The sequence below is a fragment of the Parus major genome, chromosome Z (genome assembly GCF_001522545.3).
Source record: "Parus major isolate Abel chromosome Z, Parus_major1.1, whole genome shotgun sequence".
In the NCBI taxonomy this organism is placed as follows: Eukaryota; Metazoa; Chordata; class Aves; order Passeriformes; family Paridae; genus Parus; species Parus major.
In genome coordinates this window covers 51,620,311-51,644,302 of record NC_031799.1, presented here as the reverse complement: position 1 = coordinate 51,644,302, position 23,992 = coordinate 51,620,311, and the positions used below count along the sequence as shown (strand labels likewise).

The 23,992-nt window shown below is 40.4% G+C and overlaps 1 protein-coding gene across 7 annotated transcripts in view; it reads left to right on the top strand.

Moving 5' to 3' along the window:
• Nucleotides 1–23,992, top strand: part of PALM2AKAP2 (PALM2 and AKAP2 fusion) — a 264,548-nt gene that overhangs the window by 143,910 nt on the left and 96,646 nt on the right. For all 7 annotated transcript variants that reach the window (XM_015652711.3, XM_015652710.3, XM_015652708.3 and 4 more), the window contains one exon: nt 13,701–13,783. In XM_015652711.3, coding sequence (XP_015508197.1) covers nt 13,701–13,783 — 83 coding nt within the window. The remainder of the gene's footprint in view (nt 1–13,700; nt 13,784–23,992) is intronic.

Below are 23,992 nucleotides of genomic sequence, written 5' to 3'. Positions count from 1 at the left end.
CCCCAAAAAAAAAACAAAAAAAGACCCAGACAAATAAATGTCTCCATGTAAACAAACCAAGAGATAACAGATTCAGAAAACTTATTAAAGGGACAAGGCAGAGATGTGCCCAGTGACATCCCTAATTTAGAAATCGTGATGCTGAAGGAAACACAGGGGATACAGACTGGGGCTCTCCCTATGTGAAGCCTCTTCCTGCTGCTGTCAAATATAATTTTTCTAGTCCAGTAGGGAATTTCTTGTGTTCTTATAAACTGTCTTTTACTGAGATAGAAAACTCATGCTGTTCTCAGGAAATAAATGTGGAAAATCCAAGCAATCTACCTGCACTGTTAAAATAAATTAAGCATGACAGTTATTTTTATATGTTACTTGGAACAGATTGTGAAAAGACTATTTGAATAGCCTGAATAAGGGAAGAAGCAGTCACAAACTTACTTTAAACTCAGGCTGAACTATTCACAAATTAAGAGCCGCTGAAGATCAAGTAATGTGATTGTCATTTAAAGGGAAAGGAAAATAAAAGAGAAAAGAACAACCAAAAAATGAGACCCAAAATAACCAAACACCACCTCTCTTCTTTATTCATTATATTGCACAATATCATATTCCATAAAAGATTTGATATTGAAGCATAGTGGTTCTTTAAAAAAAAAGTCTTTCTAATACACTTCTAATTTCTGAAAATCTCACAAGAAATGTAGCTTGCTAGATTTCAGCAGGAATGGTTTAAATAAGCAACCTGACATTTGGGGGCTTACACCGAAATTTCCTGCTCTTTGTTTGTTTTCAGAGCTGGATTCTCTGCCTACAGGGCAGGCTGCCTCTTTAAAGTGTTATTTTAAAATCTTATAAAAGTAAATAATAACTCTAGCACTGAAGCAATAAGTATTTGAGTTACAGGTAATATGAAAGGTAATGGAAGCCCTGATGTAATTTTATGCTTTCTTCAAGCTCTATTCCATCGCTTATGGGCTTACTGTCAGGATGGGAGCTGCACAAAATGATTATTGCCACCCTGGTACAGGCTCTACGCTGCTTTTTTTTTCCTCGAGATGGTAGCTAATTTTCTTAGGAAGACACTTTATTCAATCTACATATTCAGTGTTCATGCTAAGGAGGAAGGGAGGGGAAAAAAGAAATAAGACAGGTAAAGAGAGATGCAAGTACACTACAAAATCTACACTTCAAAAGGAGGTGAGTTTTTCTTATTACAGCTTTAGAATGCCCCAGTTAGGCTCCTTGCATTCTGCAAAAACACCTATGTTACCTATGTGTAATTCCAGTTATACATACTGTTCATGCATCAGCCTCCACTTTGGTGCAGCCTGCACAGATGGACTGTCTCATTAGGCAGGGAAGCCTCTCACATCATGGGCCTGCCTTGCATGTGACCTTTGCCCCAACAGGCATTGTGGGTGCTGTAAACCAAGGTAATGTGGCTGCAAGAAAAGTTGAAACCAGGCTATTGAAAGGGAAGCATCACCCTTCACTGTGTTTTGATGTAGTCTGGAATGCAAGTGCTTAAAGACTTTCATTGCCTTGGGAACACTTTTAATTTTGAATTTAGACAATGTATGTCACAGAACAGATGAACAGCTGAGGGAGAACGTGTAGAACTGAGCTGATAATTTCCACAAGCCTGTAGGAGAAAACCAGATTTTTCCTACTGACTTTGAATTGTGCCATAGCTGTTTGTTCTACACTTGACAAGCCATGTTTAGCATACCACAGACACAAGAGTCAGAGTTTTTGAATTGCATCAGCAGGGCACATTTTAAGGAGCACGTGTTGTGACTTTGAAGATGTGAGAGAGGACAAAGCCCTTTGGGAATGCATGGCTGACCTATGCTCCTTTAGGAAGCACAGAGAGAAAGCACCCTTTTAGTCTCCCAGCATGTTTGCTTATCTGGAGGCTTAGAGGTTTTACTGATGTGCAGATTTTCTGTTTCTGGATGACATCTTTACATGAGTTCTCAAAGCATGGGACAATTTGGAAAGTTATATCCAGTTAGCCCATCTCTCTGCAACAGGACTTAAAAGTAATAGAAGGGTTAGAATGTATGGAGTTCACAGTTGGCAATGGCACAGCTGAGAGCCCCTGGATAAGAATTAAGGGGAAAAGAAATAATGTGGATGCCAATGTGGGAATCTTCTATAGACCTTCTAGCCAGGACCATAATGCCAACAAATGCTTTGGGGAACTAAGGGACAATTCCAAGTCAACTGCTTTTGTCCTTGCACTGGGACTTTGACTTGCCAGAAATTAAATGAGATCATCACACAGCTAGTACAGCCTAGGCTGAAGGATTCCTAAAAACCTGGACGACAACTGTATGGAGCAGATCCTAAGGAAACCAACTCAGAAAGATGCCTTCCTGGATCTGCTGCTTGTCATCAGAGAGTATTTTGTGAGCAAAGTGGAGACGAGCAGCTCTCTTGGCCACAAGTGATCACAAAGCATCGAGCTGTTGTCAGGAGGAAAAGTGGCAGCAAAGCCTCAGCTCTGACCATGAGAAGAACAAACTCCAGGCTGCTCAGGACACTAGTGAGTAAAGTCCCCTGGGAAAATGCTTTTGCTGGCACCCAGGTCCATCAGTGCTGCTCACTTTTCAAACATCACCGCCTAAGGGCATAGGAGTGGGAAATTCCCAAATGTTGGAAGTCAAGCAGAAAAGGCAGAAAGCCAGCTTGCCTGAACAGGGATCTTCTCTTGGAAATGAGGCAAAAAATGAATGTATACACACAATGGAAGGAAGGTCCAGTGATATAGAAAGAACAGAGAAATGTTGTTTGCCAGTGTAATGACAAACAACTCCAGTGCCAGGGAGAAAATTCGTGTGGCCAAAGATCAACTGGAGTTGAAGCTGGCCAGAAATGTGGGGGACAAGAAAAAGTGTTTTATCAAATATATGGCAAAAGGCAGTATAGAAGTCACATTGGCCCATTGCTGGATGAAAATGGTCACCTCATCAACAGTGGCATAGACAAGGCAGAGTTGTTAATGTATTCTTTGCCTCCGTCTTCAACATGGGTGAAGGACCAAGAGGGTCTCAATGCCTGAAGGACCATGACTGTGAGAATGCTCTACTCCCAGTCAAACCTGAAATTGTGCAGGATCTGCTGCTCCAGCTGGATCCCTACAAATCTACGGGGCCTGATGACATTCATCCAAGAATTCTCAGAGTGCTGGCTGATGTAATTTCTAAAACTCTCTTATTGATTTTTGAGCAGTCTTGGGAATCCAGAGAGATCCCAGCTGACTGAAGCTGATTAATGTCCCTGTTATCGAGAAGGGCAAGAAGGAGGAACACAGAAACCACAGGCTTGTCAGTCTCACTTCAGTGCCTGGTAAAGTTGTGGAGAAGATTATTCTGGGAAGTATTGGAAAACACCTGAAGAGCAACACATTCACTGGTCACAGCGAGCATGGCTTCATGAGGGGACAGTCCTGCTTATCAAACCTGATTTCCTTTCATGGCAAGGTAACGCACCTAGCTGATCAAGGGAAGCCAGCTGATGTAATCTTTTTGGATTTCAGTAAAGCCTTTGATGCTGTCTTTTACAGGATCCTTCTGGACAAAGCACATGGCTGGATAAACAAATCATGTGATGGCTGAGCAACAAGTTGAGGGATCAGGCACAAAGGGTTACAGTGAATGGGGTGACATCAGCCTGGTGACCTGTCACTAGCAGGGTTCCACAGGGCTCCATCCTCAGCCCTGTGCTCTTCATCTCCATAAGTGACTTGGACACAGGACTGGACAGGATACCAAGCAAATTCACAGATGATACAAAACTGGGAGAAGCTCTTGACTCCCTCAAAGGCAGGGAGGGCCTGCAGAGAGACCTTGACAAATGAGAGGACTGGGCAGGCACCAACTGAATGAAATTCAACAAGGGAGAGTGACAGATTCTGCACTGGAATGGAGCAACCCTGGATGCACAGACAGACAAACAAATGACAGGCTGGAAAGCAGAAATGAGTGCAGGAAAGGGGCCTGGGGATCCTGGTTGACGTTAACCCTGAGCCAGCAGAGCCCTGGCAGGCAGGAGGGCCCCGGTGTCCTGGGGTGCATCAGGCCCAGCATCACAGCCGGGCAAGGGAGGGGATTGTCCTGCTCTGCTCTGAGCCTCACTGCAGTCTGCACCTGCCTTGTGAAGGGAAGAGGAGGTCAGGCACTGGTCTCTGCTCTGTGGTGACAGCGACAGGACACAAGGGAATGGCCTGAAGTTGTGTCAGGGGAGGTTTAGGTTGGATATCAGGATAAGATTCATCACCAGAGTGTTTGGGCACTAGAACAGGTTCCCTAGGAAATTGGTCAGAGCACCAGCCTGACAGAGTTCAAGAAATTTGGACAATGCTCTCAGGCATATGGTGTGACTTAAGAATGGAGTTGTGCAGGGCCAGGAGTTGGATTTGATGTCCCTTGTGGATGCCTTCCAACTCAGCTTATTCTGTGGTTCTGTGAAATGTTGGTTGTTATATTTCTCATATTGCCCTAAGTATTGTCTGGAAGGTGATGGATATGACATAATTTGACATATGACATATTAGCTTATGCTCTGTCCTGAAATATTAAAACTTTTAGGTTAAAATCATAGCCCAATGTCATGAAACCAAAAACATAATTTATTTTCTTTTTAGTTTGCCTTTTGCTCTTAAAGCACTTGATCTGTTACTCTAGCAGGGAGTCAAGAAATCCTTTACTGAGGTCTCTAAAGCATATGGCTTTAATAAGAAACATCAATGGAGTTTTGACCAGCAAGTCATGCCTCTTTTGAATGTTGTGGCTGGGAAATGAAACATTTCACTAGCTATTTTAACTGGGGAGTTCATCTGTGAATAACTGAGGATGATACACCATATCTGAGTATTATGTTTACCAGTGAAAACCAGTAGTACTTTGAAAGCAAACATTATAATTTTTTCTAATTATATATAATTTTCTAAGATTATCCACAGAGGCCAGGGGCTGATGCATCTTCTCTAATTGAGCAGTAACTTACTCTGTAAGTACACCCTCAGAAATGTCTGAAACTGATTACCACGCGGCACAGCTAAGCTTAGGTGAGGATGTGTATCTTCATCCTTTAATGTCTGGATCTTCTCTCTGATGTCCTTTTGTCTAAAGTCAGATTACTTTAACCTTACATCATCAGTGATTTTATTTTTGATTACACATTTACTAACTCTCTTCAGAGCTCTGGATCTCCTCTTGCAGATAGTAGATCTACCCTCAACTTATGGTGAACGAATACGTGGCCTGAAAGAGTACACTCTCCTGGATTGCATGGCTTTCCAGCATTGTCATGGGTCCTGCCATGATGACACCAATTCACCTGCACCTTTCAGCTGTCATGTGCCAGGTCTAGCAAGATTTGACTCTACCATTGCAGAATTTACAGGTTTTGCATTCTGTGTCTACTACAAATGTAGGATTGAATGGGATTCTTTCATATCTTGACCACAACAGAAGACAGTGGCAAGGCATTAATTATTACCATTTTCTATCAAGCAAAACTGGTAGTTTGACTTTGCCATAAAGTATTGATACAAATTTCTCTGGCAGGAAAGTTGCACATTTCTTCAAAATGACTGACAGTACAATCTTAACTTAAAAGTATACAAAACTGGAGGTCAAACATTAGACCACTCCAGATAGTCTGGGCTACATCTGCCTCATTGCGGTCTGCCCCTTAACTACTATAAAATAATTGGGCACACAAACCCACTCTCAGTATTCTCAGGGGTCTTCCTGTTGCTTTGTGAAGAACTGAATTAGTTCTTCAGGGTTTTATGCTATAAACCTCCTTGTTTTACTAGTTTAACTCATAGATAACCTGTGAAAATCTGGCAATATGACATTTTTTACCAGTATGGAACAGGACTTCTCAGAATAAGTTATATCTGTTTATTCCTAAATCCACAGACGGATGCATGTGGTTCAATTACCTGTAGTCACCTTCAGAGAGCCTGACGTTTTTGCAAGAGCTCCAAATTCAAAATGTCACCTCCTAGGAGACCATGAGGTGTGAAAGGAAAATTGATGGCAGTAGTTTCTCTCATATGCACTCTATTACCTGCAGCTAAATGTCAGCAGAGTATGTTTGTCCCACCCCCTCTGCAGTTATGCCACCTGACATATACAAGGTTCTAGCCTCTTTAGTCAAACTGGTTTGTCACAGGAAAAATCAGATAATTGGAAAATCATCTAAAGACATAGTTAGCTGAAAAATGGAGATTGCCTTCCTGCCATTCCCAGGAGGTGCACTGCAAAGGCACAGCCTTTTGCTTCAGCAGTACTATTAGATACTGCTGAGGAATGTCCTGTCTACCACTAAATGCCAGCAAAAGTAGGTTTAACTGCACACATCACTTTTGACTATTGCAGATGCATCCACATCTTCTGCATATACATGGAGTATTCCCAATCATTGGTACATGCAACTTGCAGCTGTATTTCAGGAAATATAAAAAATAATCATAAAAATATGCCTTGTAAGCATCATTGTGGGCAAGATCAGCATGAGGAAGAGAGGAGATAAGGTGTCTGACTTAGCAGCTAAGGGAATTTGCAGTCCTTTCTGTTGGCTATGATGAGAAGGTAGGAAGCTCATCTTCATGGTTATTTACACACATGCATTTCATGGGGCCAAGAAATCCTTCATACAGGTGCAGCAAGGTTAGCACCACAAGCTGTCTCCTCCCCTGCATTACAGATGCACTTTCAGCACTGTTTTTGTAAGTGATGGCTTTCATTTCTCCTCACAGAGAATGGTTAGCAGAAGCATATAATCTTTCTGCTACCTTCTGCTTTCTTTCTGTGGTTAGGTTTAGGATATCATGACTAAAGAATTTGCATCATTTGTGCATTTGTGCTTCCTTACTTCATATCATTCAAGGAGTTCTCTGCTAATTTTAAACCCTTGTTCAAGGCAATAAATTCATCATTTGGCTGCACTTCTGTCACATACAGGAGCTATCTCTAGACAAAGTTAGGAGGCTATATATTCTTTTAATGATAGAATATCACACTTCTTACCTGGTAATTCCAAATAAGAAAATGTACTCCAAGGCAAATTATTACAAGCAAGACAAAGAAAATTCACAGATTTTTCCCTTATTCATGCCTCCAAATTCATGTCATAGTTTTAGCTTATGTTCTGCAGACATTTTCTTGCCAAAAATTTTAGTGGTTCTCTCTCGCTTCCATCAAAAGTTCTTCATTGTGATCAAGAGTGCTGCGACTGGCAGCTATTTTCTACGCCACATTGCAATCTTATTCTCTTAGAATAGCTTTAATCTTAGGGCTGGTATATACTTAAGGTTTCTTTCCAAAATATATGCAGATTATGGTTCTGAGGGCATTTTGATTGCTTCAAAGCAGAAATTATGAACTTCATTGCACACTTGCAGTATTTTATGGTACTAGAACTAACTATTAAATGATTTTTTTCCCACAGAGCTAAATCTATGAGAAAATGCATACAAGATCTGAATCAACAATAGTTCATCACAGTTGGTCACTAGAAAATATGTTGGTAGGTAGAAATTCCTTGTTAAAACAAGTAAAGGCCAGGTGTCGAGACCGGTATTGCCTGACCTTGTAGTGAATAGCTGAAAATATAACTGTTCCTCCAAGCCACCATTGTGGATGCTAAATACAAAAAGCAAGCAGGGAACAGAGCCTGTGTGAAACTAAGTCACACAGGCTTCTCATTTTGGCCTGAGAAAGTGTAAGAAAGAATCCAAACAGTCCTTGGTAAAAGACAACAATCTTTGCAGTTGTTGTTTAGGAAAACAGTCAAAGGATGGTGATCCACTTAACTGATGATGGTGATGTGTTGCTTTAATGACCAATGAGAGTTTTACCTCTCAGACCTTCTCAAACATGCGTATAAAAGAAGATTAAGAATAATAAACTTTGCTCTCTTGGACAATGCAGTTAAGAGAGTCATGTCATACTGCTTTGCTGTTCCTAATATAGTACGACACTTCATCACTTCCCCCACAACTGAAACATGCAAAAACCATGTCAAGAATACAGCTAGACTGGACTAATTCAAATCACTCCTGAAAGCCTCTGCTGAAGAGAGCTAATCCATCTCCGTGATGGAGATCTGCGCAATGGCTTTAATTGCTCTGCCTGTAACCACCAATGAAAGTCTTCTTAGGTGTTTTCCAAAATGGTGCCAGACATCTGCATCTGAAACATGCACCTGAATTTTGGAGCTTGAGACTGACATTTATTCTTAGTGCAGATGCAGCACAGTGCTTCTGGCATGGTCACAAACCAACAAGCACTCTAAGGGATGTCACCAGTCAAGGCTCCTTTTCCTCAGGGCATAAGAAAGTGAGACTTACCTCCTACTAGTACAAGTAGGGAGATTTTTGTCGTATTTGCATTTAAGCACAAAATACATCACAGTATCACTGAAAAAAAGATGAACCATTTGGAAGAGAAAAGCAAATCAGCAAAAGAGAATTGTGCCATTAGTTCTATAACCTGGTCATTCACTCCAGTTAATAAAATAACAGTCAGATGCAGAAAAGCAGATTATGTGCTTTAGTGTGCTTCAGACAACTGCTATGAGACACATCAAAAAGAAGTGGCAACTACAGCACTTTCTGCAATAGCTTTTCTAAGACTAAAGATTTTATGAAATAGAATATAGCATTTTTCTTAACTCTTAGAGATGAGTTCTTGAAACATGGTCAAAAGGATGAGAAATTTTCCCTACCATTGTTTCAAAATATAGCAAGTATGCAATGCCTCAAGACAGCATTAAGTAAAGTGCAAAAAACAGATAAGTGAGTGTTTTTCTTCACCACTTAAGTTATGCCTTTTTCTTCCTGCTGCTATGTGACCTCTCCCAATCTGAACACCAGGAAGCCACCAAGCCATTTAGTGGTTTAATAAATAAGCACGTCAGCACTCTTGCTAGAGGATATTTTTTCATAGACTGTGTCTTCTTTTTTTTCTCTCTCTCTCTCCTTCTTTGAGGATTTTATTTTTCTGAATTACCTTTTATTAATCACAAGAATCACTGCTGACAAACTCTACTTTGTAGTGTAAAATGGCATCTGTCTGCTGGCTCAGCTGGGCATTGCCAAGATATCAACACAAGGACATATTTAATCTTTCATTTTAAATGACAAGTCCTGGGTAGCTGAAAGAAAGCAGACTGAGATACAGCAGGAATTCCTGTGATCCAAGTCAAGTAAAAATAGTTGCTCTAAAAGATTGCCTCCTTGGCCTGTTCAAGACCAAGTTAAATGATGATCCATTTATGTGGTTTGAGCTGACCTGTTCCCTTCTGCTGTTCCTTTCCAGCCTGAACAGTGCAGGAGGCAGTCTGGTGAACAGCAGACAGACCAATGGATCCAGGACACAAGCACCCTGTAGCAAGGAGGAAGGACCAATCTAGGAGTAGTAGTTTGTGCTTCTGGGATATGTATACAATGTTCCTTGGCTTTGAAAAGGACTAGAAGTGTTCCCACAAGCAACCTGTCTCAGTGAAAGAGAATAAGCTGATCCATCTGCATGCAAGCAGACAGTTGATTTGGTCAGACAAAAATTACTATCCTGGGAGAAATTAAGAAAGCTTGATTTAATTTTCCTGCTGAATACTCTTAAATGTTTTATCTGCCTTTTCCTCAGAGGAGACACATATTTGCCCTAAAACTGTTCTCTGATTCAGCTTTTCTTATGCAACAACCTGATCCTTTACTGAACAAATATCTTTGACAAGAGGATGTAGGCTGGCAGATTTTGTATGGATAGAGACTGCATCAGTGTTAATGGCTATATGGCATAGACTTGGAGTTGTTTCCTGACAGCTTAACAACACAGAAATGGAGTCTGCTGAAAACACAGAGCTCCGTTGCTAAAACAAATATGGAAACTAAAATCCTAAGTCTGTAGTTCCTAGGTTTCCTAAGGGAGTTTTGGGTCACTGCAGAGAGCTTGCACACTTTAGTAGCTGAATTGCACCTTAAAGTTTCACTTCTCTGTCTAGCTTCTGTGGAAGTAGAACAGAAACTCACACAGAAGTGTTTGGGAGACTGAGAGTGATAGAGCAAGGACCCTTGAGATGAGTGTTGTGCCCCCAGGCCAAAGCTTGCCCAATCAGATGTGTTTCCCTCTGGTCACAGTGCTGACCATGAAGAGCTGTGATTCAGAAACAGGCAGATAAAATCTCCCCTTGTTTGTTAAGAGAAATGAGCAGGTGTGCACAGCAGTTTTACAGATTCCTCATCAGTACCTTTCTTTTTCATACAGATTTTGCACATTCACTGCCAAATACACCACCAGGAACTACTCTTACTGGACTTTAAGTCAAATTTCGTCCTTCCTGTCTTGACAACACCTGTTCCTTTCTCTACTGGCTGATGCTAGTGAGAGCCCAAATTCTGTCTAATTATCTGCATCCTGATTTCTCTCCCAAGCTACATGGATATGTCTCTTAAGGAAAAACTTTTAGCTCAGCTTCATTCCTGTAGTATTATTTGGTTCTCTTTATTGCAAAACTCCTGTCATCTACCAAACCCTATTCAGAGTTGAAATGAACAGCAAATAAAAGGAAACAAGAAGTCAGCACAGTGCTGCACAGAAGTGGAGCTGGCTTGCTCAGAGATGGATGAATAGCCACTGAGCCCCAATAGTGCTGATGGAGCTGCCCTGCAGCTGTTCTGGTTGAGTTACTTCATCACTGCTGTACAGATGATTATGAATATAAAACTTAAACTGTACTAATGGCAGCAGGAACTGGTACTATCTAAGCCTTTAAAATGTGTCTATGGATGTGAACATGCTTGAATACTCATTTTTTTAATCCAAGGGTGATAATGAAGTTGCCATGTTCTTCATGTAAATCAAGTCTCAGGTCCATGCTATAGAAGATACGACCTGTCACCAGAAACAGTGGGGAATGAAGTCTACTCATGATACTTATTTATTTTGTGAGATGTGTAGGAAATACATAATTTTCATATGCATGTTAATTTCTAGGCCTCAGACTTTCATTACTTTTTCCTAGTTATGTACATTTATTACCACTGTAATGCTCACTTCTTAATCTTTCGAGTGTTGCCACATCAATGGGGAATATGTCTTACAGGTGGAGAACTTAATACCAGTGCCTTCCAAGGGGTGTGCAGAATGCTAGTTGGGGCACAAGTGTGAAATTAGGTAGCCCACATCTCCACTGAGCATCCTAGTCACCAGGCTACGCTTTCTTGGTGGGTTCTTTCAGGCTGCACATGCATCAGCATTTCATCAGAGAGCAGTAGTATGATTTTTAGTGAGCTCATCCCTCTCTCCTCTGGCTCATTTGATTCAGATGTGGAGTTTCACACTACAGATGTACTGTTGAGTTGCATGCAAGAGTGCTTTTGGAGGAAACCAAACCAGAAACTCTGCTGCAGGGTGACATGAAACACTCTTAAAATCCTAGCGCAATCATAAATATTCAAATCAAGTAGTACTCCTTATAACAGTATGGTAACATTCACTCCAAGAAATTGGACTAAATCTAGTCTGACATTAAATCCTGGGAGTATTTATAACATATCTTAGATATTTCAGCACCAGCTGCTCCCATCCTCTGATCCAGTCTGACAGCTACAAGGTAATGTGGAGGCATCCATTCATGGGTAACATGCAAAGACTTCACACTTCCAAATACATAGCAGAAAAAGATGCACAGTAGCTTGGGTATGAAGGGAAGTTTTAGTGAAACAGTATAAAAAGTCACACAGCTCTATTTCACATCTGGTTTTGCATAGCAGGAGAGCCTATTGATATCAGTAGACAATCAAAGACCTATTATGCTGAAACATTTTATGTACAGATATACAAAGAGGAGGATCCTTTTGGCCTGGGATTAGCATGAATAAAGCTATCAAAGAGAGTTGGGAAGAAAAAAAAATCAGAAAAAAATAACTCAGGGAAGAATAAACTAGTTGCTTTTTCTGCAGCTTCATTTCCAAAGCAGCAATGATCTATGTGAACCCCATAAAACATAGAGATGAATGCAAAGAAGGGATCAATCCTGTGGTAAAGTCACAGGTTTAGAGTTCTGACTTTGTGGACTGTTTCAGAGTGTGGAGAACACAAGAAAAAGGGTCTCAATTACATTACCCCTCCCATTGGTTTTAATGCAGTTCTCAAACCTTCCTGGGGGCTGCCCATTGGCTCTGTGGACTACATGGACAACATAGCTCAGCAGGCAGGAAGAGGAAGGGTAAACTCCAGAGAACCTGTGCTGGAAAGCATTAAAAGCATTTTCAGGATTTTTGTGGGCACGTAAGTTCCACCAGCACTTTTTAATATTCTTTTCCCAGAGCAAAAGAAGTCTGCAAAACTGCAGCTGCAACCAGCCAGTATTATTAGATGGAAAGGTGCAGGTCTGTTGTGAAAGTCTCTCAACTACAGCTCCAGCTAACACTGTTAGCATGTGTCATTGTCCACTGGAACAACAAATCACAAAGGGCATCTTTTTGTGTGCACACATCTTTTTTGCATAAGTAATCATACCACAACTGTGGTGCATACACGAGCAGCAGCGGGTTGAAGATGTACAATCAAGATTATAGACTCAAGTAGCAGCAGAGGGCATGAATAACTATCCTTGTATTGACCAAGGGCTGCAGAGCCATTTCAAGATGTATTATTACATGAGAGACCTATTTCAAATTTAGTGGGCATGCACTGTGCTGTGGTAGCTTAAGGAACATTATTCTATGTTCAGCAGAGCTACAGGAGATTATATACAAACCCTTACATGTCCTGCTTCTCTATAGAGGAGATCATGTAACCCCTGTAATTTAATTTCACAACTTAGGAAATATTTGACTCTAGCCCAACATTATTTAATTACTGTCATTGCTATGGAAATTCCAGTAGCAATCAAGCAGCTGTGTGTGACTAGATACACTTAAATAAGATTGTCGCCGAAGGTGAAGTCAGGAGATATGTTCTTACCTTCTTCAAGGCCTAAGCTTGATGCAGAAATAAAAGTGCAGAGGTTCTCCCAAATAGGCTGCTCACACCATGCCCTGCGAGCTGTGCTTGTGACCTGACGTGATCCAATAAGCAGTGGTAACTACTGCCTACATGACAAAACAGCATTCTCTAACGACATACTCTTAGTTGGGGGTCTAGATGGTCTTATTTATCCTGACCTTTGGATGCACAGAAGAGATGAAAAGTCCTCTGGCTTCTCCTAGAGACAGGACAAGCTCACACAGGGAATGGTGTGAGCACAGGCACACTTTCAACACAACAGTACAGGTGAGCATGGAGCAACTAGTATCGAGGGACTGCTTGGAGGTGACAAGGGCCATCCCACCACCCCATCAGGAGCCAGGACAGCTCTGCCACTGGGAACCACCCTAGGGACAGACAGGGCACTCTGAAATGGAGTATGTTCTTCCTGAGCCAGGGTACACTGCATCATTAAGCACCCCTTGCATTTTCCCCCAGAGGTAGTATGCAGCACACAGATGTTGTCTCCAGCTGGCAAAGATATTTGTCAGTCATGGTTTTTGTAGCCTTTCTACGTTCTTTAACAACACTGACAAAACACCAGGCTGGTTACAGAGTGTTGTGGGTAGAAATGGATCCAATCAAAGCAAAACAACCTCTCAGCCATGCATATTCTCCCATGGGCAATAAATGTCTTTGGTTTTGTAGGTGCGGGAGGATTGGCTATGCTGCTGAGGGACCCATCGGGACCATGCTCCTGTGAAAGTTCTGAAGCCAAGGAGGGTGCAGGGGTAAGTCTCCTCTCCTAGTGTCCTTGTGGGAGGCACAGGGACCTGCACTGTGCTCAAACATAATTCTTGATGGACCCCACACTCAGTGGAGTGCATCACATCTTCAGCTATAAGGAGGCTGTCAAGCTGGGAGAAGTTTAGCACAGCAGATGTCAGTGGTGTAAATTGTATTCACCTGGCTTCTGCAGGGCCTCTTTCTAAATATCTTCTACAAGTCCAGCGCAATGGCTAGGATTAGGAGAATTTTCAACAAAAGTGAATAGCTTGAAAAGTTTGGTTAAATAATCCTGGCAGTTCATGGAAGATGGTGTCAAACCAAAGCTCTACCCTTCCTCACTGTCAGTCTGTCTCCCACACATCCTCCCTTGCACGTTCTATTCTCTTCTTCTCAGGCTCCCCTGCAAATACTGCTACCCCACCTCCTTTCAGCTGCTGGGCAGCTTCTTGTGAGCAGCTTGTCAGCATGAGGAGGGCAAGTGTCTGAGAAGCACTGCACTCAGCTGGTAGACTGGTGTAGTGGGGTGGCACGTGGAAAGGCTGTTTTGCTGGAAAGGCCGTGACAGGAACACTCCTTTTTCTTTGTCATACTCACTGTGATCATGTGCAGCCATGTGTTTTTAACAGCAGCAAATGAAATTGTCAGTAAGATAAAGAGTGGAAAGGCAGTGAATGGGCAAGTGAATTCCTGCAGGGCCAAGATATTCATAGTCATAGTTCAACATTGATGAAGAAGTTTTTGTCAGAAGCCAAAACCAACCATGTTAAAAAAACTAGAGATGTCTCCAAGAATTTTACACCATAGACTAGACATTTATAAAGAGGCAAACTTGAGTATACATAGGCCACATTAATGCCTAAATTTATTTTAATCTTTCACACTTTTAAAATTAAATTAAACAGCAATCTAGGCTCTTAAGTAGGTTCATATGAGACTGATGAAGCACATTTCATACATCTGCTATAAAAGTAGATTTGTTTGAGATTTTTTAATTACACTTAGTTAAATTTCTTTAGAGAAGCATTTAAAAATAAAATGCAGCAAATTTATGTCTTTTTCTGGTCTATGAGTGAAAACGGACCAGATGATGATGAGATGATGAGAAGCTCACATCAACTACCTTTAAGATATTAAATGCCATGGTGAATAATAAGCTCAAGCCAGCATCTACATAACTTCTTTTTCTGAATAAGAAAAATGTAAACACAAAACACATTTTGATTTTTCTTACAATATTTACTTCTTTCTTTTACTAGCTAAAAAAAATAATTTTCTCAAAATCCAGATTTCCTACAGGCTTTATTTTCTTGTTTTCTACAGTGCTGATAAAATCCAAATGGTGCTGGAACAAGATGATGTTTTTAAAATACCAAAACAAAAGAGATCTACTAATAACAAATACAAATCTGACTACATGTAGTTAACAATTTAGAATGGACAACATAACACAGAATTTCACACTCCTGGGTATCAAAAACAATGACCAAATGTAAGGTTAAATCTATATAAAGCAGCAAATCAACACATCCTCAGAGAAACCAGTCAACAATAAACTACTTTTAATTAGGGAAAAAAATTATAACACAAGCAGTAAAACTAAGGTCCAAATTGATAGTGCAAAGAAGTCAAAATGAAACCTCTTCATGTTGTGGTTAAATCAGATATTGAAATTATTCTGACTGGAGCTGTAGCATGGACTTGCGCAGGCATTCCCAGACATTGTACCCTGGTTGCTATCAGTGCTCTGCTCAATGTAGTGTCACTTCGTGGCAGCTCTACTGTCACAAGCAGGACCTCTGGGGCCACTGGGAAAGCTCTCAGATGGAGTTTAATCAGCCCGTAACATTCTCTAGCTTAAGTTAAGGCCATACTTAAGGAAGAGGGGAGAAAATGTTCAATGACAGTGGAATGCAATTTGTTTTAATAGCACAGTACCTCAAATGCTTGGGAGTGTGACATCAGACAGAATAAAATATGACTTAGCATTGTTTCCTCCCTGGTTTTGAAAAGGAGTTGTCATTTTTTTAATAAAGACCCCCTGCTGAAGGAAGAGGTTTAATGACATAATTTTGCAAATGGGAGGCTGACTCAGTGTTGCCACTAATGTAGCGTGAGCAGAATCAGCAAAATGCCAGCACAGGAAAGTCAATAAAGTCCATGAGAGTATCCTTATGCACATGGAAAAAAGATTAATTTAGTCATAGAAAATGATAAAGAGCTACAATTTTCTTCAATGAAGTGCTAACAATTTGTGAAAAGGACAATTCTGGTGTTTGAGGAAAAGATCATATGGAGCAGGTAGTCATAAACTCTTCCAAGGTGCTGAGAGAGATATCCAAAATTATTGTCCTTTCTATTGTTAAAATGTCAAGTGGGCAATGCTATTTTCATATAAAAAAACTATCAGTTATAGATCAACTCTAAAAATAATCTGTGCAGACCTAGTTGCAGTATAGTTTCAATAATATTTTCAATTAATAGAAACAGGAAAGAAAAATACTCATATCTCTTTTATTTTCAACGACAAACTCACTCCAAGGGGAGGCCTGGGCCATCATAAAGTTCCCTTCCCTATAATGAACTATTAACAAAGAAGCAACAAGCTACACTTAGGTCCTGATTGTGCTATTGGCTGCATGGTTCAAGTCAATGGTAATTAGTGTAACTAACAAAAAATTGTAGAAAATTCTTATATCAAATACATAATGACATCCATAATCAGTGAAGACAGGATATGGATCAGTAAACTACTGCTAGTAAACTTGGAACACTCTCCCTCACCAGAGGGGGAATTTGTAGTCCTTCCTAAGAGCCATTCCATGTAACATGCTCTGAACTAGCCAAATTGGACCTATTGTTGAACAAGGCCAAGTTTGTGAGCAATCTCGGAGATTATTGTTATGTTACTTCTTTCATTTCTAAATAGCAAAATGCTGCTTCTTCATTGCTGCATTTAAAACACATCCTGTTATGCTTGCAGCTCTCTTTAGAGTGCAGGTTCAGAATACCCTGTACTTCATTACTGAGCCATTCTTGCAGCTTTTGCTCAGAAAGTGTATGTGTGTGGAAGTAGCATAAACTGCATCTGGTTGTCTTTATATTTCCACCATTGTTGCTGCTGACTGGTAACAAGGAAGAAGATGTACATGTACAACATCTGGTTTTTTCCATAATACTACTGTACAGAAGATTGAGAAATTTTCTTGGTGAACAATTTCAAATTTCAACAAAACCTCTAGGACCATGAAAAAGATCAAGCAGTAGGCTGAATTTGTCTTGCAGTGCAAATATTTTGGTGTCATATTTTATCAGAAATATAGAGCATTCATTTTCTTTTTCATTGGTGTTATAAAATATTTCATCACCAAAGAACCTGAGTCCATACATTTATGGAAAAAAAGAATTAATTTTACTGTACAGCTGCTTAAAAACAAACAATTCAAGCGGATCTAGGATATGCCCCTTCCCCTCAGGCTCTCTTTTGTCCTACTGCCGTAAATGTGTTGTGGATGAAGACTTTCCAGAAAATGCAAAATGGCAGAGGTTTTGATATTTTCAGCATTCTGGATCGGTTTATAATGGAAATGCTTTTTCTTCATAGTAAAAGTATCTGAAGATTGCAAGGCCAGGGAGCAAAAATCCCTGGACATCTTTCAATGTGTAAGCCTGCATGGGCTTATATCCCCTTCTTCCTGACTCTTAAGTTTCATTTATTTCAAGATATATCTCGCTGCTATGCCCACCATGATCAGTTACTGCTGAATTTCAGAGGCAGTGTGCAGCAAAACACCAAGGAGAGGTACCAGACAACTTTAAAGAGCAAAATAGTTTATTTCCTGCAGCTGATGCTTTCCCCAGCTGGCTCCTGCCTGCTCTCGTCTTTCCCAGGCTGCACTGTCCATCCCTGGTCCTGTCCAAAGCTTACCTCATGCTGAAGTCAGCAGAGCTGGGCAGGGTGATGGAGAGGAGGATTCATCTGGATTACTGAACTGCATGTCACAGAACACAGCTAAGAGTTCATTTCCAGTTACTTCTGCTCACTGCTCTCGAGTGCATCTTTGTATCATTATGGAGGCAGGCAACATTGGTCAGGGAAACCAGAGATTTGTCAGTCATTCAAAGAGATCAAACATAATGTTTGTCCCCTGGCACTGTAATTTTATTTTTGTGACTCTGCACGGAAACTCTCTGAGTAACAACACTTTCAAGCTGTGCACCTGTGTAAAAATGTCCCCCTACCTCCATATCCAAAAACAAATAAGACTGCCTGCTCCAACACTGAGTTAGACATTAAAATGTGCATCAGTTTTGTAGCGCAGAGATGTATTTCCATACCGCATACTGTGCATATTTAATCAGCAGACCTATTATCAGGTTCTTGTATTGTCTTATTATAGCTTCACTTTGCCTGATAGCACTTCTGATGATCAGAAAACACAGTGAAACTAAGACCTCAGCTTATTGCAGGGACAGCCAGTCCTTCAGTTGGCCATAGGTTTGGTCATTGGGCCTGTTCCCTTCCTAATTCAAGAAAAGGATACATTTTTAGGAAACTGTGGTACTGTTATTTAAGGGGAAAAAATATTTTTTTAGTCATGAGACAAATTTCTTCTTTGAAACTATTAACCATTTCTTTAAAATATTACCCACTTGTCTCTGACTTTCTGAGAACCTTTAGGTAGTCTTGGTTTTCTCAGTCACTTCTCGCGTTGCCATCCACGCTGCAGCAGACGACACATTCCAGCTGGAGGCATTTAACACCATTTCAATAGTACTAGAAGGAATAAGCATCCTGCCTTTCTCTTGTGAGGGCCTGGTAAAATGTGTTGAGAAGGCAGATTAACTCCTGAAGATTAGCACTTCAATGTGCAAAACTCAGAAGATTGAAAGAATTTGCAGGACCATTCACGAAGTGTAGCAACATAAAGGTGAAAATGTTAGGAGTATGGGAAGAGGGTCCTGATGTACTGTGTAGTAGGGGTTTCAGTCACTGCAGGCTGACAGTAGTTCCATGTAGCAGGAAAAGCAAAGGCAGAGGGATTTCTCTATTATTGTCAGAGCACATCTGCGGTAATGCTTCAGGAAAAGATGTCATGACAAAATGTGCCTTTCTGCATTTAGTTCATGTTTGGAACAGAAGTAAATACTGTGCTTTGTAGTAACTACTAGGCTTTGCCTAGAAATTAGATGTACAGAATTTAAGAAAACTGACCTGTTTTGGAGGCCACTACCTGTGAGCTGAAAAGGCTAGGAACACTGTAAAAAGCCTGGAGAAGGTAAAGTTTAAATGTTATTATTTTTAATAATAACATAAAAGTAGCTTAGTGTAGTATTAGTTGACAGCTTTTGATTCTCTTTTTCCTTTCCTGGTTAAAGTTTTGTTTAATGTCCTTTTCTGCTCATCATGCTTCCTTGCTCCATTAACAGTTCCTCAGTTGTTTCAAAATCCACCTTGTCTCACTCCACATATTCATTATGAAAGTCTTTTTCTGCTATGACTGCAATCTATTCTAATCAGGCTTCTTTTCCAGTTTCTATTTTCTATATAAGTCAATGCAGGTGTTTCAAAAACAAACTTTTCACTCTATCACTAGATTTCTTCAAGAGATCTACACAGGCCTATTGAAAGCCTCTGATTACATTCTCTACATATTTTTTCTCTGCTCCAGGTTCCCACCCTACTTAGTTTCTGCTAAAACTCAATTTCTGCTAATTGTTCCTCTTGTATGCTGTCACTTTTACTTTAGTCTGCTCTCCTGTGTCTCCCACAATTGCTTATCTCCCTTATCAGACCCTTTTTTCCTGGGGTTTCCTGATCCCAGCTTTTCCTGCAGGGTCAGGAGAAGTCTCTGCACATCAGCACCCATTATTGCTTGCATTTGGATATCATGGGCCAGATAAGAAATCACTATGTTGAATGAGATAAACTTACTAAAGGAAACCCTGTCCCAAATCCAGGTCCCAGTAAACACTTTGGACCCCTCTAAGAGCTATGGCATTAAAAAAAAAACTTCCAGCTCCTTCTTCTGTCTCAGTTTTGATCATTAATGGCAACAAATTATTTCTGTGTTATCTTCACTTGAACTACTGGAATTTATGCTTATATTTATAACTCTGTTTTTGCAGATACTACAAAGTTGAATAATCAGTGAAATACACTCTGTATGGCTGTTTATGTGTAGATACTTAGATATTTCTGGACCGTACATTTTGTGAATTGCCTACACAAACAATTTGACCAGCTCTATAGTACTTTCTTTTAACTATAGAGCCTAATGTATTTAAGCTGTTGCAGAACAACACTGCTTTATTCTCTGCAGACAACTTTATTCTTTGTCTTGTTTTTATTGTTCCACTGGTAGTGAATAAAAGCCTGCATCTGTTCCTCAGGAAGGACTTAATCCAAAACTTATTGAATGCATTGGAAGAGTCTCCATTGGGCTTTGGATCAAGCTCTTTAGTTCACAAACAAATGTTTTTTTGTGAGAATATGCTATTCAAGTATTGTATAGAAGAGTTACAGAGGTTCCCTATTTCTAAAATAATGGCTGCTCTTTAAATCTTTTTTGCTATGCCTCTTCTGTTGCAGGAAAAATATGCAACTCTACATAATCATTGAAGTACTGCAATCCATGTTTATTATGCCCACCTGTTGATATAAATGTAGAATATGTAATGCTGTGCCAACAAGTAGCATTATATTTATATGGCTCTTCCTATGGAGACAGTAATTGCAAAAATACATAGAGATACACTTACTGGCCTGAGGATGATTAGGCTCAATCAGGCAAGCTGGACATGGCAAGACATCTTTGAGGACTGCCTTATGCTGGTGTTATTGATGAAGCAGATGTGAAAGACGGGGTTTGTAGAATAAAAGAGGGATACTACTGAATGGGATTTTGTTTTCAACCCTGAGGAAAAGGAGCAGACTGAAAGGAGCCACAAAGCTCACAGTAGGGGAAAGAAACAGGGGCTATTGTGAAAGAGGGTACAATGAGACAAAGATAAGGCAGGAGGAATCAAAGCAGAAACATTAGCTGCAGCAAGACTGTAAAGAACTTTAAGCAAAACTTTACAGCTTCAGATTTGCGATGACTACATTTTCTGCAAGGAGGGAGATCCATAAGTTGGTTTTGCAGTGGCATTTCCGAAAGCTGCAATAAAATAGGTTTTTTCCTTACAATACCACAGGTACCGAATTCTACTTTGGATTTCTTCTGAAGGGAAACTGAATACTACTTTGGATTTCTTGTGAAGGGAAACAGTTCCTGTGAATCAGAAAGAATACGATGCCAGTGAAACTTGGCTTGTTTTTCAACTGCAGAACAGACTAACTTCTTCATGTGGGTGTAGATGATAGAAACAGTTACTACTGCATATTACTCCTGTGACAGAATTGCTTGCAGTAAAACACACTACTGTGTGGTAAGTGCTTGCAGGGTTGCACACGTAGTTTGTAAGCTGATGGTGACTCATACAGTTTATGGAGCCAGCACTAAAACATTACTCACTCAAGGAGTCACATCTAGACCAATGAGATTACTCATGTAGTGAGTGGCTGATAGAGATCTTGCCAAGCTCCTCTACCACATAACAGATGTGTGTAAATGAGCCTATATGTCCGGTGAATAACTTCAGAAAGGAATTTTTAAGTTCATTCTATGTATGAACTTTTTCTATGTGAACTGCCTAACCACAGCTGAGGTCCTATCACGTTTTGCCAACTCTCACTAACCAGCAGTCCCCATCCTAAAACTCAACAACTCATATAGACAAATAAGGGAAAATAGCTCACCTTCAGTCACATCACAAGTCAATAGCAATGACAGAATAGAAAAGGGATCTCCAGTCAGTTCTCTACCAGCAGCTCCCTGCCTCTGTAATTCACAGCATTTCATCCCTGCACTGAATATAAAGCATTTATGAATATGACCTCCAAACTTCCTACAGCTCTTCTGCTAACTGGCTGGTGGATTTCTGCATTCATTAGCTTTATAAATGCAGAGAATACACTGAAGTACCATTTTCATCTCACACACATTATTACAGCTGGTGCATTCCCTCATCCAGCTCATGTCCATGTTTTTTTTGCAGTCAGAGAAATAACCAGAACCACAAGAAAAGGAAAACTTATCACAAAATTTCTGACAGCCAGTCTAAGACATTTAAAAATCTGCATCCTAAGCAAAACTCATTTTTCATATTCAGTAGAATTCAGTGTGGAGGCTACTATATCAAGTATCACCTTTCAGGACTGCATTTCATTTAATAAATGCTGTCGAAGTGCCTGGCATACTCAGCATCATTACCACAGTATTTTCCTTCCTTTCTTTATACTGCATTGCTCTCAGCGTCTTTTAGAGTTCATAGAGAACATGAATAGTCTGCTGGGCTGTAAATAGCAACCTCAAAAAATGTCTAATAGGAAGAGGTATATCCTCTTAGAATCATTCTCCATTTGAAGGTTCACTGCATAACAATAGAAAAAATCTGCCTCACTGAAACCAGGCTCCCCTATACTGACAGGGTCCCAAAGCTAAAACTCTGAATAACTCCTGTCTCGTGAATAAAGAAGGAGCAGCAGATACTGATACAGCTTCACTCTTTCATCTCCCTGTTTCTCTCTCCTCTCCTCCAAACATCTTTGTCTTTCATTTCCTTCTCTTTATCTCCCCATCCTGAGCTGCCTTTTGTCTCTTCCCCTTTCTAACTCCAGGCACTCTTTGTTGGCAATGGTTCCATCGTCTTTCTGCCCATGGAAGAGCACACATCTGTACAGAGGCAGATTGTAAACTAGGTCAGTTTATATGGCAGAGATAAAAAGAGCAGGAATAAGAGCCTTTTTGTATAATAACAAGGTCTCACATAAGCACGTGGCCCGGTTGTCAGAGATGCTGAGCATCTGCCATTACCACTGACTTCAGTGGCACTAGTCCTCGTGTCCACAGGCTGCAGATGTAGAAAATCATCCTCAATTTTGCAGTCCTCTGCAAGCAGAAGCTCAGATACACAGTTGCAGTTCCTTGATGTTCTCCAAGACTCCACATTAATCTCAGGATCTGTTTTTGTCAGTTTTTCCAACATGTTCAGTACAGTCTTGGGATGTAAATTGGGCAGTCATTAGAGGAGGAATGAGGTGATACTGGGGATAATAGCTTTTCATTTCATAAGCACATAAAGCAGGCTTGAAATAGAATGACAAGTGAGGAACTGTCATGTGAGCATTAAAAATAACTATTTTTCTTGACAAATATTTGGTTAATGCAGCTATCTTTCTATTCTTCTCCCCTTCAGAGTTTTTAGAACAACAACAACAACTGATCTTGCAATTCATTATTTAAGTAAAGGTATTTTAACGTTACAGCAAAAATAAGGGAAGACTGTACTCTGGAAAAGATTAATTGCTCCTTCCCCCTTCCTGAACCTCTCTGTATTAATGTAAAAAAGTTACAGAGCATTAACAAACTGCATCAGCCTCATTTGTGATATTGCTTTACCTAATGGAAGAAAATCTGTGCTGCAGGCACATGCATCAGTCCAATCTTGTATGAGTTTAGAAAGCAAGAAAGGGGCAGAAGATAATTGTTGGAACAATAAGACAGAGGGGTGTGAACCCGGGAAGAGGAGCTCTGAAATTCTCCCTTTGACAGTGTAACATCATTAGTTTCCACAGATTTTTTGCCAAAGTCCAGTACTGCCTGTCCCCAAAACTTGGAGCTTTTAGAAAGTATGATACTTGATAGTGCTTATTTTAATTTTGATTCTGAGGCCTGGAGGGGACCTTTCTGCATGGTTCTGAAGGTTTCCACAAGCAAAACCCACTAATTTATTTCCCTTCCTCTCATCCAATAACTGCCTTATTCTGTTTCTAGCAGCTGAATTTCCTAAAAACCAAATAAAGAGTGGTCAGACCTGTGAAACATAAAAAAAGGCTGCAATCCCCATGCTCCCTTTCCTCTTTCCTCCATATCCCCATATTGCCATTTGGATGGTGGCATGCCAATCTATGGGGGTACAGACTTTTATGCCTGCAGGGCAGGATCAGCAAGCCATGTCCATGCACAGGTGCAGCTTTCCTTGGCTCCCTGCCTGCTCTATGCATTTAGGCTGAATGAGGATGTACTGTGGTTCTAGTACCTTATCCTAGAAGGACAAAGGCTAGGAGTCCTGTCTTTGGGCAGATAACTGCATTGCAGGCATTCCTGAGG